The sequence below is a fragment of the Schistocerca nitens genome, chromosome 4 (genome assembly GCF_023898315.1).
Source record: "Schistocerca nitens isolate TAMUIC-IGC-003100 chromosome 4, iqSchNite1.1, whole genome shotgun sequence".
Lineage (NCBI taxonomy): Eukaryota > Metazoa > Arthropoda > Insecta > Orthoptera > Acrididae > Schistocerca > Schistocerca nitens.
Window position 1 is genome coordinate 712,020,067 of NC_064617.1, and position 19,777 is coordinate 712,039,843.

At 43.7% G+C, this 19,777-nt stretch overlaps 1 protein-coding gene across 1 annotated transcript in view; it reads left to right on the forward strand.

The window, feature by feature from the left end:
• The window catches only part of LOC126252759 (uncharacterized), a 358,940-nt gene that overhangs the window by 212,351 nt on the left and 126,812 nt on the right, over positions 1-19,777 (forward strand). The window contains exon 2 of the mRNA XM_049953681.1: positions 19,585-19,737. Within this exon, the coding sequence (XP_049809638.1) occupies positions 19,590-19,737 (148 nt within the window). The 5' untranslated portion in view covers positions 19,585-19,589. The remainder of the gene's footprint in view (positions 1-19,584; positions 19,738-19,777) is intronic.

Sequence of the window (19,777 nt, forward strand, 5' to 3'; positions counted from 1 at the left end):
AGCCCGTAAAGTCAGGTGACTAACAAATGTAAAAAGAAAGAGAAGAGTAACTGGGAGAAAATCCCCGTCTTTACTTTTTTGTTTGACAGAAGGAAATTGGCAGTATTGCCATGCCACGAGTCGTCTGATAGATCCCAGTGTTTGGCCTGATCATAAGCTGTAAACTCACTGTACCGCTCAAAAAAACACATCGGAGAAGCCACTGAACGTTTGACAGTATAGCACAGTCCGTCAACAACAATTTGTGTATACTGGTAACATTTACTGATCCACTCTAGTATCTTGCAACAATGCTGGTTCGTTCCCGAGGAGATTTTCGGGTTTGCTGGTCAAGGCTTATTTGCTCGTCCCGTAGCTCGTAAGTTGTCTATTTGGCCGAACAGAACATAAGAGGGTCCTTGTAAGAAGATATCTGAGAAGGAAAATTGCAACCGAGAGATGCCAAAGCAGAAAACACAAAGATTGACGTTTCGGAAGTAGGTTAGACGCCCGCCTAATGGGCTCGGCGGAAGCCTTGTGGAGGTGGCGACGGCACCAGTCCGGCTGGCCTGAGACAAAGAAAGCGACCGCCGCACAAAACACTGGCGCCAGCAGACACTAACGACGGCAGCGACACCCCGCCGGCGGCTCGCCAGGTCAGCGCACGCTTCCAACCCTCACTGCTTTTCCTTACTTGTACGGTGCGACGACGTAAAATACGGTGAAACATGTAAACTAGGATTGGGCAACCTTAGGTGACCGACAGGTCTAATTCACATATTTACTGAAGCTCACGGGTCGCCTCGTAGCGTGATGTGAAGCGAGAACAGCGCTCCTACTGTATAAAATCAAAAGTATAGCATCCGTGACGTTAATGTTCATCGGTAACGCAGCGACACGAATGGTACCCCTTTCCCGACACGCTACGTCAGCAAATTATGCCTTAAAACTCGCATTTTTATGTTCTTCAGCGGGCCGGTTTGAAAGCTAACACGTACCGATTGCGGCCCGCGGGCCTTCAGTTGCCAGCACGTGACGTAAACCACGCACCCGTTTTACTTCCTGAACGGTACGAGACAGCAGGAACACGAAATATGTTTGGATGGCTAATACCCTTAACTCTTATATCAACTGATATATATTAAAGAAAACGTGGTTTCTATAATGGAACGACGTATGCTTACTGTTTGTAACTGCGCCGGCCGGGGTGGCCGGGCGGTTCTAGGCACTACAATCTGGAATCGCGCGACCGCTACGACCGCAGGTTCGAATCCTGCCTCGGGCATGGATGTATGTGATGGTTCAAATGGCTCTGAGCACTATGGGACTTAACGTCTTAGGTCATCAGTCCCCTTGAACTTAGAATTACTTAAACCTAACTAACCTAAGGACATCACACACATTCATGCCCAAGGCAGGATTCGAATCTGCGACCGTAGCGGTCGCGCTGTTCCAGACTGAAGTGCCTAGAACCGTTCGGCCACACTGGCCGGCTCTGTGTGATGTCCTTAGGTTAGTTAGGTTTAAGTAGTTCTAAGTTCTAGGCGACTGATGACCTCAGAAGTTAAGTCCCATAGTCCTCAACGCCATTTGAACCTTTTTTTTTTTTTTGTAATTGCATTCGGAATGTCTTTTAAGGACGAGTACAGTGATACAAATTTCGTTAATGTTTTCACTGAAACTTTTTGCAAATGTATCCGAAAAATGTTAAACTTGAATGGCGAGGCGGCGGAAATCGGCTAGTACTGTGTCAACTTCGCCAAGTAGGGCTTCCATGCGGGGATCCGTCACTTATAGCAAGAAGATAGAACAACGCTACTAAGATAAAACGTCATTCCACTCTGTCTTACTTATAAAACATAGATGCAGGCTCAGCTAAGGCTTTTTTGTAAATGAAACTGTGCTAATTCCTAACATATCAGAAAAGTCTTAGGAAAAGTGTTTCCAGTGTTTTGTGTAGGTGGTGCAGAACAGCTTTTAGGAAAGCAAAAAACTGCATTATAAAGTACACATATGTACCACTATTTTTTTTTATTGAAGACAATCTATTTCGGTTCAACATCAGAATATCGGATCTCACAAGCAACTCAGCTACGCATTCTCACTGTTCCATTACCAATTCTAACTCAGAGAGTATTCCATTACTATTATTAACTGTGTATGCGCAGTCTTTATGCCCTGACAACATCACAGACGGTTGTGTATGCCCAGTTACCACGTACTGTGCTGGATCAGTTGTTGGCGAAATATCTCGGCTAGGCTTTAGGTATGATTGGCTTGCGACCTGCCTCGGCGTATGGCGGCCACTCGGTGGACTAGTTGCTGGGAAGGCCTCAGTTCGAACCTCAGCCCATCGGTGCTGTGGCTGGACCCACAGGCATGCGCCGCTGTCAGGATGGCGGCTAAGTGATGAAGACGTCGCAGCGAAAGCGCACTCTCTAGCGAACGCCGACTCGATTTGTTGATTCGATCCCCACCCTCGCTAGGCGGTCATAGCTGTATACATGCCAGGGCTGGCTTGCTGTTCGGCAGCCACCCCAGTTGTCACGTACACCACTAGCCGCAACACCGTCGAAGCATTCCAGGTGACGATAATAACATTAGTAATTGACTGAACGTAGTGAAGGTTTTTGACAAGGAACCTCTTGACTTTGAGGTCGGAAGTTCAATCTTTAGTAAACCTCTTTTGAAAGTCTTGTGTTAACATTAATGAGAGAAAAAAATATTAGATGCTAATGACTCGCCATGTGCATCAGGAGGGAGACAGAAAGTTTGTCGGGAATGTACAAAAATCACCGTCTACGGGATGTACGGACTACATTTCACAAAATGGGCGTCGTCGACATTCACGAAATGTTCAGAACGATTAACTTTACCAAGAACGCCGAATGAGAAATGGCGCACCACAGTGTTCACGAAGGTTCGCACCATCAAAATCGAAGGTGAAGTCCCTAAAAGCCACAAACCGTGCAGGACGTTCGGCTAGGCACCAACTCTTAAGGAGCGCATACTGAACCATGTTGGAGTAACGAGGTATGAGAACTGATGGAATGTGATGGCATGCAACCGAATGCGAAACAGTCTGTCGTGGAGCTTATCATGAAACTGGCTATCCTTTAAGGCATAGCTGCAGATAATGCGATATTAAGTTTTATAGGCTAAGAAAAACAAACATTCAGAGGCTAAATTTGTCCAGTGGTTCCAAGTGGTATGAACTGCGATGTCGCACACTTTTCGGGAGGGGCAGTTAGCTCTAAAGGAGAATAAGTTTTAAACACAGACGAGGAATCAAGCAAAAGTAAGTTATTTTGACCATTTTTTGGCCAAAAGCAATGCTCATGCCATAGTTGTTCTCTTACGCACATTTTCCCACTTTTCCCTACTACCCTTGCAAAATCACGCACACGAGGAAGAATCGAAGGTGGCAGACCACCTCCAACTTATCGTAGCACAGTAAATAATTTTACAGCCAAATTACCATGCAAATTAACATTCGGCATAATTGTATAAGAATGCGTTAAAGCACTGATGTTAGTTGATCTTGATACAACTCTGTTGGTACCTCCAATTTCCAGCGTTCGTTTCATATACAAAAAAAAATGGCTCTGAGCACTATGGGATTTAACATCTATGGTCATCAGTCCCCTAGAACTTAGAAATACTTAAACATAACAAACCTAAGGACATAACACAACACCCAGTCATCACGAGGCAGAGAAAATCCCTGACCCCGCCGGGAATCGAACCCGGGAACCCGGGCGTGGGAAGCGAGAACGCTACCGCACGACCACGACCTGCGGACGTTTCCTCTCCAAACCCTGATTGATCGGATTTAAAGAACGGTGGGACACGTTTCTTATCTCATCTACAAATTTTCGGCCAAATTCTGCAGTTCGTCAAGTTGTCGCTTACTTTGACATTTCGTAACTGTACCTCTTCCAGTTCTGTAGCACTGGTTGAAGTTACGCAACCATCCACTGCTTCCCTTGAAATCAGTGCAATCTATGTAGCGTGCAATTTGATATGCATAACGTAGTAGATCACTATCATATACATGCCATAAATTGTATCGAGGATCCTTGAAACGGGCAACTAGCCTACCAGTTTTTGTTATAAGTGCGCCTTGTTGTCCCTTGAATATACACACTGTTAAGTACACACGGTCATATTGCTCCGGATTTATTAGAAGTCTGTTCATAACTTTTTTTTACTGTTTTGCGGATGATCTTTCAATGTATGCAATCATGTCTAGTACCCGCTCCTTAGACAACGATTGTTCTTTACTACGTTGCTCTGGAAACGGCATTTGGGACTCCCTGTACGACAGAGATGATGAACTACATCGCTCGACTTCTATTTCAATCTTTCCCGCTTGTTAAGCACGTACCATCGTCAGTGTAACCCTCACGTAGATTGTCCGCTCATTCGAACGTATACGACGCCACACATTCCACTGACTCATCCTGCAGAAACGCTCTGCTTTGTATCAACACCACTAGCATTCCGTCTTTCTTTTTCACTGGTGCCATGTCCCGCGCTGACGCAGGGTCGGAATTGTTAGGACCGGATGTGGCAAGGTGAATGTAAAGGGGTGGCCGGATGCCCTTCCGGCCCACACCCCGGGACGGAATCAGTGTACGCCTGCTGTCTGCGTCTAGTGTAATTAATGGAATACTGCGAACGTGTTCAGACGTCTGCGAGTTGTCTAACTGAGGCGGAACATGGGGACCAGTCCGCTATTCACATAGCGGGATGTGGAAAACCGCCTAAAAACCACATCCAGGCTGGCCGGCACACCGACTGACGTCGGTAATCCGCCGGGCGGATTCGATCCGGGGCCGGTGCGCCTACTCGAGTCCAGGAAGCAGCGCATTAGCGCTCTTGGCTAACCTGGCGGGTTATCAACACCACTAGCATTGTAGGGAGTCAAACGTCGACTAAGCAGTTCAAGTACGCTCCACAACCTCACACTTTTCTCACAATTGGATACCTCCTTTCCCAACCCCTGTTTCCATTAGCGCCAATATTGCGGTTGCATGGTAGTAAATATGTGGGGCGTCGAATGCCGTGAACATCATTGGTTCTTTGCGATCTCGCACTCAAGGGGTCGCTTGTGACACAAGCGGGGGACGAAATGTTGCGCCAAATGGCTACGTAAAACATCACGACTATGACAAAGAGTCGTTGCCTTGCTTGTGTCGCTATGAAGTAAACAGTCGAAAGGATTGATACCACCATGAAGACTAGCAAGAAAGCCATCCCTGGCACAGTTTTCATCACAATAGCCGATTGAGGTTCAAATGGCTCTGAGCACTATGGGACTCAACTGCTGTGGTTATCAGTCCCCTAGAACTTAGAACTACTTAAACCTAACTAACCTAAGGACATCACACACATCCATGCCCGAGGCAGGATTCGAACCTGCGACCGTAGCAGTCGCACGGTAGCCGATTGAGGCCTCCATGCCATTCATCTTCAGCAAAAAGTTTCGACGCAAACCATTGTAACAATGTACTCGTACTACCTGCGGCTTTTGGATGACGTTAAAAAAGTCCGTCGATACATTTAGAAAAACATTATTTGCTTCAATATCTCGGTAGCACTGCGATATCGGCTTCGTACAGACCGTCGTAACCAGCCGAGGCATATGCAGACCAGTCACCCACACTAAGGTGACAGAATTCATGGGGTACCTCCTAATATCGTGTCGGACCACCTTTTGCCCAGAAAAGTGCAGCAACTCGACGTGACATGGACTCAACAAGTCGTTGGAAGTCCCTTCCAGAAATATTGAGCCATGCTGCTGTCCATAACTTCGAAAGAGTTTTTTTAGCCTTGTTTTTGTATACAATTTCTAGCAAGGTTAGAAGGGACTTTGATATTTTATTATGATTATTTTCATGTCTTCTTCTCCAGAGCTTAGCTTGTGATTGTGTCCTCTGACAAGCTCCACGAATGTGGAGTGATTTCTCCTATACTTCCAAGCTCTCATGTATTATTTGTTTCGGACTTCGAAAGTCCTACCTGTTTGCCTCACAAACCTCCTATAACATGTACATTGTAATTATTATACACCTACTTTCTGGTATAAGTCTGAGTCTCTTGTCAGTTTTTTCTGTTGTGTGTGCTATGTTTATGCCTTGCTTTTTAAAATATTGACGACCTTATGTGTGTGTTTGTGTTGGTATGTCATTGTGTAGCATCTTGCACCATCCCTTACATCTTCCTGATCGTTCTCTGTTGTTGTTATGGTACAGAGACTGTGTTTGTGTTGGATTACGTTGTGTTGTTGTTTGTCATTTTGTGTTGACTGTTGTTTGAGTTTTAATTTGGTTGTTTAGCTTTGAGATGTTGCTATTGTATCCCTTGTTTGCATTATGATAACTAGTTTTTTTTTTACAATTTTCTTTGGACAGTGGCGCTGTCTTTGTATCTGTGGATCATGTGCTGAAGTGCTGCTTGTTTTCGTTAGTTTGGATGGTTCGAGGTTTGGTATATGAGTGTGTTAGTTATTGTGTGTTTATCATAAATTTCAAATATGTGCTTGTAAGTAAGTATGTGCCTGAACATATCGAACAATATTTAGAGGGTAGTAAACTGAATACCAAATAAAATAAATTTTTAAAAAAGAGGGTAGTAAATAGCTCCTTTATTCTTTCTATAATTTTTTCTGTCAAATGCTGAATAACATCGAAAATAATTTTTCTAGATAAATAGATAGCTAAATAGATCCACTGTCCGGAAGAACAAAATGGATAAATTAAGGAAAGGGGAGGTGAGGAATAATTCTGATTCAAGACGTCCTTTTTAGACCGAATAAGCATATCCAACTACAACGGAACGGGCATGTAATGAGGTTGCAGACTACAATAAGAGTCCAAATAAACTTGGAAAGAGAGGGGGAAGGAAAACGTCCAATAGGAAGACCTAGAACACATTAGTTGGATATGATCCAGGAATATCTCACCTTCAGAGGAAGAATAATGGTGATATTTTCTGTGACTGCTTGTGCATGGACAGAAGAAAATGGAAGAGACTTATTAACAGTACATGGGGAACGAATTATACGATGAGGCAGATGATGATAATGATGATAGATTTTTCATTGTTGAACCAATTCTCGCTAAGAAACAATTATATGTTACTTTCTTATTTATGCATAGTGTAGGCTTTTTCTTTGCTCAAGAGTAGTAAAATCTAAATACTTTCTGGTTTTGAGACAACTTGTCTCTCTTGCGAGAGAAAGCTAGTAGTAAAAATACCACGTTTGCAGTGTGTCACGAAAACAGAGGAAACAACACATTAAAGATTAAGCAGACCCAAGATCACAAAATCCATTACTGTAATAGGCGTGAATTCGTCGAGAATAGGCGAATTTTCGATTTTAGCAGACAACGTCGTAATTCCATGTTTCAGTGCCTCCGCAGTCTGCAGCCTACTCAAGACCTAGCAAATACGCACTCAGCACAGACATTTGCTCACTGACTCACTGGCGTAACTGGCGGCTGATTTACGCCTAAGCAGTTGACCCAAACCACGAGTATATTTTGATCTGAAAGTCACTCGTGTAGAACGGGCTACCATGTATCTCGGGTTGTGGGAAAAACAGGAGAGCAGAGAAGCGAAGCGGTGGGGTATAACAGAAGGATGTTGAAAATTATATGGAGTGACAACCAAACGAGGAATTGGTGAAGGGAGGAATATGAGAAACACAGACTAGAAGAAGGGACAGAATGACAGGACACGTGTTGAGACATCAGGAGTAGTATTGGCGGGAGCAATGGAGGGCTTCAACTATAGGGGAAGATCCAACGAAAACTGAAGAAGTTGTGTGTATGTGTTACTCAGAGGTAATAAATATTAAACAAGGAGAGGAAGTCGAGGGAGCCGAATTCAAACGAGTCAGAAGACTAATGAACAAAAAAGGAAACTTTATAACTACCTCTCGTGGGTAGAAATGACAAGTGTGTGTTCTGGCCCTGGAGAACCCTTCGGCGGCGAGAGGTTTTATTGAAAGAGACGCAGTGAAAACAGGAAAACGCATGTTTTTCGGCAGCGTTGCTTTCAAAGACGGTGCCGGGTGCGCGTGCCGAAAAGCTGCGTGTTGGCAAGTGCGTGTCCGCGTAATTAGCCGGTGGTCCCCGGGGGCGGCGGCGGGGGCGGCAGCGGCGGCTTCATTAGACGGCGTGGGCCGTGTGAGTCGGCACCTCGCCTCTGGGTCAAGTGGCTGCTCGCTCCTCAGCCTCGCTGCTCCGCCCCCAGCGCCTGACGCTTGACGCCTGCCGACCCCCGCGCTGCAACCCGCCACGCACGTGCTAACCCGCCCCGCACTGCTGACCTGATTTCGTAAGGAGAGTTGCTTGCTCTTCCACAAGGAAGCTCTGGTCTATTTCTCCGTACGTCAAAATGAACGCAACTCACAATGCAAACCGCAGTTTTGTTTTGCTTGTCTTAACAACTCTGCCCTGTTGATGTGTTGCTATCTCTGCATATAAAAGGCAATTACCCGATTCACTCACACGCATTCATCATCGTCCAGCCAAACCATTAAGGATAGAAAAGTCGGATTTGGATAGGGTGTTGATCATGTACTGTAGGCATCGTTTGATAAGGGATTGTTCGAAGTTCCACTCCTAAAGAGACGAACTAGGGGATGGAAGGTTTTTTTGAGAATATATCGCTATTAGGGCAATTTTGAAGATAGAGTAACAAAAGTCTGAATTCTCTGTCAGAAATTAGAGTATATGCTTCAGGATTTCTGGAAGTTCAGCCGCTAAGATGGTGAAATATGGGATGAAATTTTATATGTAATATTTCAGTATGAAAGAGTTATTTAAGCTAAAGTTAAGAAAATTTCTGCTTGACTTTTTGGTTAGGAAACAAAATACGTGTTTGGAAACTCAACGCGTAAGGGGGTGAGATGGGGGACGAAAACTTTTATGAAAATATTTCGTTATACTAAAACATTTTTAAAGCTAAATCTATGAAAATTTGTATTTCACTTCTGAATAAATATGTGTTAGTGGATGAAAGTTTCTGTAGAAATATCACCACAAGAACTTAGACCGCAAGGATTAGCAATCCTCTCCGGCTCTAGCAGCCAGAATCGCTTTTTTGTGAGAAGTAAATTCGCAAAAAAACATATTTCTATGGCCTTAATTAGCGTGCGAAGTTTAGAATATGATGCAATTTGGGAAGAACTTAAAAATTCGATTAGAGAAAAACAAAATAAATCTGTGCATACAATCAAAGCGAGCAAAACAGCGGGCACTAAGCTAGTATAGGTATAAAGAGTGAATCAGAATTGCACCGACAAACTTTCACACGTGGTAGTATAGACCAAAACAAGTAAAATGCATACCGTAACACCATGAGCTCTTTTTCATCTTCGTAACTGTGGAACATCTCTTCTACTGAAAGCTCTTTGTTTTCCATATTTTGCGAGATGATAGTATGGACCAAAACAAGAAAAAACTGTCCAGTAACCATGGGCTATGAAGCGCATACCTTAAGAGGGTTGGACGTCAAACGGGCCGACTTGGAGCAGGAGAGGCACCACAGAACATTTTAATTTCCACTGTCTATACTTTTACAGTTAAATTCATAAAACTTTGAAAGCATGATCAGGAAGAATTCAGAATTCATACTCATAGTAGTGGAAGCTCAAAAACGTAACAAAATAAATTTTTTTTACATGTGAAATTTCATCATTTTTTTTCACTTACTACCGGCTGCATTTGTTGCTATAGGTGCACTTTTCTTCCTAAGTAAGAGATAAAATGAATGAACTGTTACATTTTAAACTTCTTGTTTTAAAAAAACGCTAATTTTATAGTTAATTATCTCAATTTTTACCATAGTTTTCAATAGATTTGGAAAATTCTAGAGTTTCATACACCTGTAAGTACTGCTTGTATGCTGTGCAAAATTCATCGAAGAATCTCTCTTACTTAGGAAGAAAAGTATACCTACAGAAACAAATGCAGCCAGTAGTAAGTGAAAAAAATGATGAAATTTCACATGTAAAAAAATGTATTTTGCTACGTTTTTGAACTTCCACTGCTATGAGTGTGAGTCCTCAATCCTTCCTGGTCATGCTGACAAAGTTTTATGAATTTATTTGTAAAAGTATAGACAGTAGAAATTAAAATGTCCTGTGGTGTCTCTCCTGCTCCAAGTCGGCTCGTTTGACGTCCTACCCCCCCTTAAGAACTATGACCATTTGTTCATCTGCGATCTGCGATACTGTGAAACACATCTCACCGCAAGATGAAAAAGAGAGTTAGCGAGAGAAAGGGAGATATACAAGTGCGTAGGATAAACCCTTTCCCTTGGAAATTTCTCTCATCTGTGTCACCACAGATGACATGTCACTGATCTCATTTGTACTAAGGTTTCAGTACATGCGAGGTGCCCATTTGCTTCCACCGCCCTGAGTGAAATGCATAAGTTCTAATTAATGCTCGACAACCTGCAGTCTTCTATAGTTGTTGTCCTTTGCGTAGAAAAATAGCACGTAGGTCGTGAATCCATTACCTTGAGGCGCAATAAATTCTTAGCTTTTTATTAGCAGAATACGAGAAACTGCACAATTATATTCCTCTTTATGAGTCACGAATAACTTCCATTCTTCACGCGTTCATAAAAAATAAACAAAATAATGAATTCCGTATCAGCGAAGATACCATCAAATAGTTCTCAATTACACGTCCAAATAACCAGCGATTGCTCCACCCGTCATCCAAGTTAGGTGCGGTCCGAAGATCTCCGAAGTGCTTTGTCTGCCTCTTCGTTTAGCAAATGTTTATTATTCTGCTGGTAATTAATAGTTTTGAAATAATGGAGTGATAGCCTGCTAATGAGAGATGCTTTTACATGAAATCCAAGTAAATACACTGTTTAGTTTTTCTAACATTAATAGCAGAAGATTATCATTTTGGCGCGCTACTCACGAACGGAGCAACCAGTCGCGGGCAAGGAGCGGACAAATCATCTGTCCTCGGTACTTCACACCACATTACGTCATCTTCCCATTGCTGCTTTTTCATCTGCTCTAAGGAGAACTTATTGATGCCAGATATAATGGCTGTAATGTCAGAAATATTAAAATCTCTTCTACTGATGTTCTCATAGCCTTTAAGGTACGCATTTGAGAGCCCGTGTTTACTGGACATTAATTTCTTGTTATGGTCCTTATTACCTCCTTGCAAAATATGGAGAGCAAAGAGCTTGTAATGTAAGAGATGTATTTCGCAGTATCGAAGATGAACAAGACCTGTTCAGAGACTTGTCGCAGTGTAGCAATAACGTAAACAAGACGGTATTAAAAAGGTAACACAAAATTAACTTTGAGTCTCCTGTGTTAGTACACAGTTCAGGTACTCGGGATATCGTCAACCGTCTTCTTGCTGAAGTTGACAACAAAGGAAAACGCACATCAGTCTCTCGGTTAACCGTCCTCAGTTGAACGTTTGTTTGAGTAGAATGTACACCAACGAAGAGAATGTACAAATGCCACTCATGTATAGAGAATGTAACTCTGCATTTTCCTTTGTGTCCATTAGTTTACTGTCAACTGAAGCGAGTAGATGAGTTATGTTACAACTGATACCTACACTGTGTGCTAATAGACGAGAGCCAAAGTCAGTTTTGTATCACGTTTTCAATAACGTCATGTTTCTGTGAATGGTGCACATTGACACATTTCTGAACAGGTCTTGAAGAGAGGAAATGTCTTATCGAATAAAAAAATATAGAGTGCTATTTAAAGAAGGTGTACTGCTGATCAGATCTTCGTAACAAAGTTCCAAGCACGGTAACCATGCTGGTTAGTGTCCCTCAGGAAGATAAACAAAATTTGTTATTTGAGGTGATCGAGATAAATGGGACATAGTGTATTTAGGCGTAAGCGCGCCCAGTAGTGAGTATTATCTTTTATTTACTGAATGATTAGTATCGGGCGCACTTGCCCATTCTCAGCAGTACCGGCGTTACAAAATACAGGATGGTTTTGAAAATAGATTTATCTCTAACCTATAGTGTTATGTCTAACTACTATGAGTTTTTTTTCATATACGAGTGGCGTTCAATAACTAATGCAACACATTTCTCCGCGGCCAGTTACCGCTGAAAAAACGCGGATTTTTTTGTGCGAAATCGTGGAATATCCCCGCTCCAGCCACTAAAGTTTCGTGAATTTCCTACAGGTGGCGGCGCTATACGTACCCTTCCAAAACGGCGTCTTTAACGGAGGTGCATTCCAACCAGAGAGCTGTCATTGAGTTACTTTTAGCGGAAAACCAGAGCATCGCAGATATTCGTAGGTGCTTGGGGAATATCTACGGTTACCTGACAGTGAACAAAAGCACGGTGAGTCGTGAGGCGAGGCGTCTCTCATCATCGCGACAAGGTCGCGCAAACCTGTCCGATTTCCCGCGTGCCGGCCGGCCGCCCAGAGGTATGACTCCTGCAGTGTTTGAACGTCTGGACACACTCATTCGAGGTGATCGACTGATCATCATCAAGCACTTCGCACCACAACTGGACGTCTCTGTTGGTAGCGCTGACACACTCATCCGCAGATTACTCAAAGGTGTGTGCCCGTGGGTTCCTTGCCGCCTAACAGAAAATAATAAAGAGCAACAGAAGATCATTAGGGCAGTTGATTGCGTGTTACAAGGCTGACAGTGATAGTTTTTGTCGAATGTCGTGACAGGAACATTTGTTTATTGCTTCGAACCGAAACAAAGCGGTAATCCATGGAGTGATGCCGCACCATTTCTCCTCCGAAGAAAAAGTTCCAAGCCGTAGTCTCAGCCGTAAAGTCATGGTGACGGTCTCCTGAGACTCTGAAGGGGCTATTCTGTTCGACTTCCTCCCTCAAGGTACAATGACCAACTCTGAAGTGTATTGTGCTACACTCAGGAAATTGAAGAACCATCGCAGCGTCTTCAACGCCTTAAAGCTGTAGACGAATTGCTCCTTCCCCATGAAAACGCAAGGCTTCACAAAAGTCTGCGCACCCGGGAGGACCACACAAGCCTTCATTGGACTGTCCTTCCTCAGCCACCCTACAGCCCAAATCGCACACGTTCCGACTTCCTTCTGTTTGGCCCACTGAAGAATGCAATCCGCAGCAAGCAGTACGTGGATGGTGAGGAGGTTACTGATGCAAAAAGTCGTTGGCTCCGACGTCGACCAGTACAGCGTTGCCATGTGGGTACACAGGCCCTCCCAGAAAGGTGGAAATTTTGTGGTAAGGTCTTAAGGGACTAAACTGCTGACGTCATCGGTCCCTAAGCCTACGTAGTACTTAATCTAACTTAAACTAACTTACGCTGTGGACAACACACACACCCATGCCCGAGGGAGGACTCGACCCTCCGACAGTGGGGAGCTACACGGACCGTGACAAGGCGCCTCAGACCACGGGGTTTCCCCCAGAAAGGTGGCATAAGGACACTGCATTGAACGGAAATTATGCTAAAAGATAGGGTTTTGTAGTCAAAATAATGGAGAATAATATGTTGTATTGGAATCCTGAATAAAACTACTCTGCTCTCAGGAAAAAAGGGTTGCATTACTTATTGAACACCCCTCGCAATCTAACTTCTCTTATACATACCGGTTTCTCAGCAAAAGCGAAAGACGTTTGCCATTGACATTCATACTGTAATTATATCACTGCGGTATATGATACTGGAAATAAAATTATAAATGTGGATATTGCGTAATTTTTAATGCCGATGTGATTTACATAACCTATGATGCACACAACGCAATCATTATCTTTGGATATAATGCACACCTCCATTGATATTTACGCAATATCTTAATTTTTATACTGACAGTGTACCTGTTATCGGCAAACGTATTTTGCATGTACTACGAAACTAGTAAGTGTACAACCTAACCTAAATTATACGAAAAAATAGATGTCACCTAAGCTAATACGATATTTATGGGGCCGACTTACGCCGCTGGTGGTCATGAAAGGCGCCGTAATGGCTCTACGATACGTGGAATGCCATCCTCCCATCGATAGTGCAACCATATCGGCAGCATATTGGCGAGGCATTCGTCTTCATGGACGATAATTCGCACCCCCATCGTGCACATCTTCTGAATGACTTCCTTCAGGATAACGACATCGCTGGCATAGAGTGGCCAGCTTGTTCTCCAGACATGAACCCTATTGAACATGCCTGGGATAGACTGGAAAGGGCTGTTTATGGACGACGTGACCCATCAACCACTCTGAGGATCTACGCCGAATCGCCGTTGTGGAGTGGGACAATCTGGACCAGCAGTGCCTTGATGAACTTGTGGATAGTATGACACGACGAATACAGGCATGCAACAATGCAAGAGGACATGCTACTGGGTGTTAGAGGTACCGGTGTGTACAGCAATCTGGACCACCACCTCTGAAGGTCTCGCTGTATGGTGGTACAACATGCAATGTGTGATTTTCATGAACAATAAAAAGGACGGAAATGATGTTTATGTTGATCTCTATTCCAGTTTTCTGTACAGGTTCTGGAACTCCAGGAACCAAGGTGATGCAAAACATTTTTTGATGTGTATATATTCATACCACATGACTCGTATTCTGTAACCAGCGTATAGTATAACAATTGCCAAGACTTCAGAAGGAGAACATATTCGTCAGTGACCGAACGGGAAATTCATAATTGTATGAAAAAATTGTATATATGGGGCACGAGGGAAGTTTGAACACGGATCTCACGCTTGCTGTCCTACACCGTGACCACACAGCCACGACGCCGGGGTTCTTGCAGTTCATTCGATGTTGCACATCGTGACCTTGGACAGTTAACTGTTTCTATTTTGCTTCTTTTTCCACAATTCAGTACACCTTCTTCCTGTTTTCATGCTTGATCTGCGTTCAGTTTTTGACGGGCTATCCACTGGCGCATTTTACCACAAAATCTGAGGGGTTGCGATAGAGTTTCCCATGTGAGGAAACATGGCTTTATCGAAGAGCAAATTAATAAAAGCTTGGGCGCAACGACGTCCAATATTCTGATGTATAGTCAATAAAAGTGCATTCCTTGCCTGAGGAGAATGTATATTGGCACCTGAGATGAATGTTAGAGTCGAGTTTAAACAAAATTTAAGTGGATTAATTGACAATGTTGATTGGAATATGCTCTTTCAAATTCTGAAGGTGGCAGGGGTAAAATACAGGGAGCGAAAGGCTATTTACAATTTGTACAGAAACCAGATGGCAGTCATACGAGTCTAGGGGTATGAAAGGGAAGCAGTGGTTGGGAAGGGAGTGAGACAGGGTTGTAGCCTATCCCCGATGTTATTCAATCTGTATATTGAGCAAGCAATAAAGGAAACAAAGGAAAAGTTCGGAGTAGGTATTAAAATCAATGGAGAATAAATAAAAACTTTGAGGTTCACCGATGACATTGTAATTCTGTCAGAGACAGCAAAGGACTTGGAAGAGCAGTTGAACGGAATGGACAGTATCTTGAAAGGAGGGTATAAGATGAACATCAACAAAAGCAAAACGAGGATAATGGAATGTAGTCGAATTAAGTCGGGTGATGCTGAGGGAATTAGATTACGAAATGAGACACTTAAAGTAGTAAAGGAGTTTTGCTATTTGGGGAGCAAAATAACTGATGATGGTCGAAGTAGAGAGGATATAAAATGTAGACTGGCAATGGCAAGGAAAGCGTTTCTGAAGAAGAGAATTTTGTTAACATCGAATATAGATTTAAGTGTCAGGAAGTCATTTCTGAAAGTATTTGTATGGAGTGTAGCCATGTATGGAAGTGAAACATGGACGATAAATGGTTTGGACAAAAAGAGAATAGAAGCTTTCGAAATGTGGTGCTACAGAAGAATGCTGAAGATTAGATGGGTAGATCACGTAACTAATGAGGAAGTATTGAATAGGATTGGGGAGAAGAGAAGTTTGTGGCACAGCTTGACCAGAAGAAGGGATCGGTTGGTAGGACATGTTCTGAGGCATCAAGGGATCACAAATTTAGTATTGGAGGGCAGTGTGGAGGGTAAAAATCGTAGAGGGAGACCAACAGATGAATACACTAAGCAGATTCAGAAGGATGTAGGCTGCAGTAGGTACTGGGAGATGAGGAAGCTTGCACAGGATAGAGTAGCATGGAGAGCTGCATCAAACCAGTCTCAGGACTGAAGACCACAACAACAACAATTACAAGAAAAATACATCTGGAGGACCTGATGTGTTATGAACACATGGAAGGGATACAGACTGTCCTAGTAAGAATATGATGAAGTTAGTCATGAGGAGAGGCGAATAAGTCAAGAAATGCATGGAGATATTAGGCAGCAAAAATATGGCAGAGATATTTTTTACCCCGCACTAGATGCTGTTTGGGAGGGATAAAAGTGATGTCTTAAATTACGTTTGTGCGAAATGTTAACTGAAAACAGAACAAGAAGAAATCGTGCATATATCTTTAAAGAAGTGTAACATCTCCTATAATCCACTCGCATTGTGGTCCACGTTCGCGAATTCTTTCTACGATATTTATAAGCGTATGTAATTATATTTTCTGTCTGGCTAGTCGACGACACTAGCGACACAAAAAAATGCGAAGGTTGTTAAAGATTTAGATGTTTCCCCTCATTTCTCTCCACACAAATGAAGAGCAATGGTTCCTACGTACTGTTAAGCTTCATTACGTAGCTCACATCAAGACTGACACTTCTAAATTATGGAGCTGTGCAAAAGATGCATTTTACACCAGAGGCCACGAGGTCATTCAGACAGCTAGTGCTCCACCGTCTTTCATTTACTTGTCATCAAGAGCTGAAGTAACGGTGCTAAAGGCGGGGAAGTCATATAAAGCAATATGCGGACAGTAAAGAATGCCACAACTATAAGCCTGTGATTGACCAACAGGTAAGCTGTATACTGTCATATAAATTTTATCATAACACGTATCTGTTATGTTGGTCTCACGCGGTTTGTGTAGCAGTGAAATGCACTATGTTGGTGATTCCTTTTGATAGGAATTCCACCGACAAAACTCCCAGCTGGAATAAAAAGACCACCAGCTTCCATTGACTGCAAATTACATACTTTATTCACAGGAGGTGAGTAGCAGTGCCTCTAGCCTCCTCTTTCGTTCTGAAGGGGGAACATCGTGAAAAAGGAAACAGTATTATGGTACTCGATCTTACATTTCGTAATGTGTGGGTGGTTCGGTGAACCAGTCATGCATACATGTCGTCAGTAGATTTCTCCCCCTACAAATCCTGAACCAGCTTTTCTACTTCAGGCCAAGGATAATCGTACAGTGATCTTTCCAGATTGTAGCTGACATTTAACGCATGGTGACCGCCCAAGACAGAAAATGAAGTTCGACTACGTTTAGAATTCTAAGTCATATCTCTTTATTTAAATTTCTGTCCTCGTTGCGCGTAATTTATACTGATAACTAGTTTAGAGCGTAGACATTCATTTTCAAACTAAACCTACATTAAAAGTGCTTACCAAAGCAAAATTACACTGCCTTATTTCGGAAACGTCCACCCACCACACAGTCATACAACAGATATTGAGTGATACGTTGGACAGATGAAACAGCACTCAATACCTGTACTGCATCCAGGCATCCAGTGAAATTTCATCTGTTGAATGCCTCACGCATGTGACGAGATCGCTCCAAACCTGTTGTATGACTCTGTGGTGTGTGGACGTTGCCCAAATATGACAGAGGAGTTCTGCTTTGGTAAGCATTTTTAGTGCAGGTCTGGTCAGTAAATGAAATAGTCACCAGCGTTATTAACACGCAGTTGTGACAGAAATTTATAGAATTATCAAATCTAAGTTGTCTGTCCTTCCCCAAAAAAATGCTGGAACTGCATAAAATTATATCCGTTTATTCTGTGAGCTGCTTACTTATTTTCACCTCATCAAACTCCTTTCATGCAGTTCAATCATATAAAATAGGAACGCGCTGATCATTCGGCAGTAATTAAGATCCCAGTAGCTTTAAAACAATTTACTTTAAGTTCCCTTATTTGTCCTGTGTATAAGTGTACATCAGCAGCCTGCGCTAATCACAAGTGGTAGAGAAGAGAGTATCATTCATACACTACTGGCTATTAAAATTGCTACACCAACAAGAAATGCAGATGATAAACGGATATTCATTGGACAAATATATTATACTAGAACTGACATGAGATCACATTTTCACGCAGTTTGGGTGCATAGATGCTGAGAAATCAGTACCCAGAACAACCACCTCTGGCCGTAATAACGGCCTTGATACGCCTGGGCATTTAGTCAAACAGATCTTGGATGGCGTGTACAGGTACAGCTGCCCATACAGCTTCAACACGATACCCCAGTTCAGCAAGAGTAGTGACTGGTGTATTGTGACGAGCCAGTTGCTCGCCCACCATTGACCAGACGTTTTCAGTTGGTGAGAGATCTGGAGAATGTGCTGGCCAGGGCAGCAGACGAACATTTTCTGTATCCAGAAAGGCCCGTACAGGACCTGCAACATGCGGTCGTGCATTATCTTGCTGAAATGTAGGGTTTCGCAGGGATCCAAAGAAGGGTAGAGCCACGGGTCGTAACGCATCTGAAATGTAACGTCCACTGTTCAAAGTGCCGTCAATGCGAACAAGAGCCAAGACGTGTAACCCATGGCACCCCATACTATCACGCCGGATGATACGCCAGTACGGCGATGACAAATACACGCTTCCAATGTGCGTTCACCGCGATGTCGCCAAACACAGATGCGACCATCATGATGTTGTAAACAGAACCTAGATTCATCCGAAAAACTGACGTTTTGCCATTCGTGCACCCAGGTTCGTCGTTGAGTACACCATCGCAGGCGCTCCTGTCTCTGATGCAGCGTCAAGGGTAACCGCAGCCACGGTCTCCGAGCTGATAGTCCAAGCTGCTGCAAACGTCGTCGAACTGTTCGTGCAGATGGTTGTTGTCTTGCAAACATCCCCATCTGTCGACTCAGGGATCGAGACGTGGCTGCACGATCTGTACAGCCATGCGGATAAGATGCCTGTCATCTCGACTGCTTGTAATACGAGGCGTTGGGATCCAGCACGGCGTTCCGTATTACCTTCCTGAACCCACCGATTCCATATTCTGCTAACAGTCATTGGATCTCGACCAACGCGAGCAGCAATGTCGCGATACGATAAGCCGCAATCCCGTTAGGCTACAATCCGACCTTTATCAAAGTCGGAAACGTGATGGTACGCATTTTTCCTCCTTACACGAGGCATCACAACAACGTTTCACCAGGCAACGCCGGTCAACTGCCGTTTGTGTATGAGAAATCGGTTGGAAACTTTCCTCATGTCAGCACGTTGTAAGTGCCGCCACCGGCGCCAACCTTGTGTGAATGCTCTGAAAAAAATCATTTGCATATCACAGCATCTTCTTCCTGTCGGTTAAATTTCGCGTCTGTAGCACGTCATCTTCGTGTTGTAGCAATTTTAATGACCAGTAGTGTATTTTGCTAAGCAGCGTCTTGCGCTTGTACACGATGGGACTGCGGCTGTGTCTGAGACGAGTTGTGTTGGTTGCTGTCGCTGCAGGAGGCATGTGGAGCGCGGTGACGGCGGCGGCTGACGGCTCGGCGCCCGCGTCCCGCGCCAAGCACAGCGCCACGCTGCTGGGCGCCCACGTCTACCTGCTGGGCGGCCGCAACGGCAATCTGCCGCTCAAGGACCTCTGGCGCTACAGCCTCGGTGAGTCCAGTCGCCAGCCCGGCGTCAAAACTGTACGGTT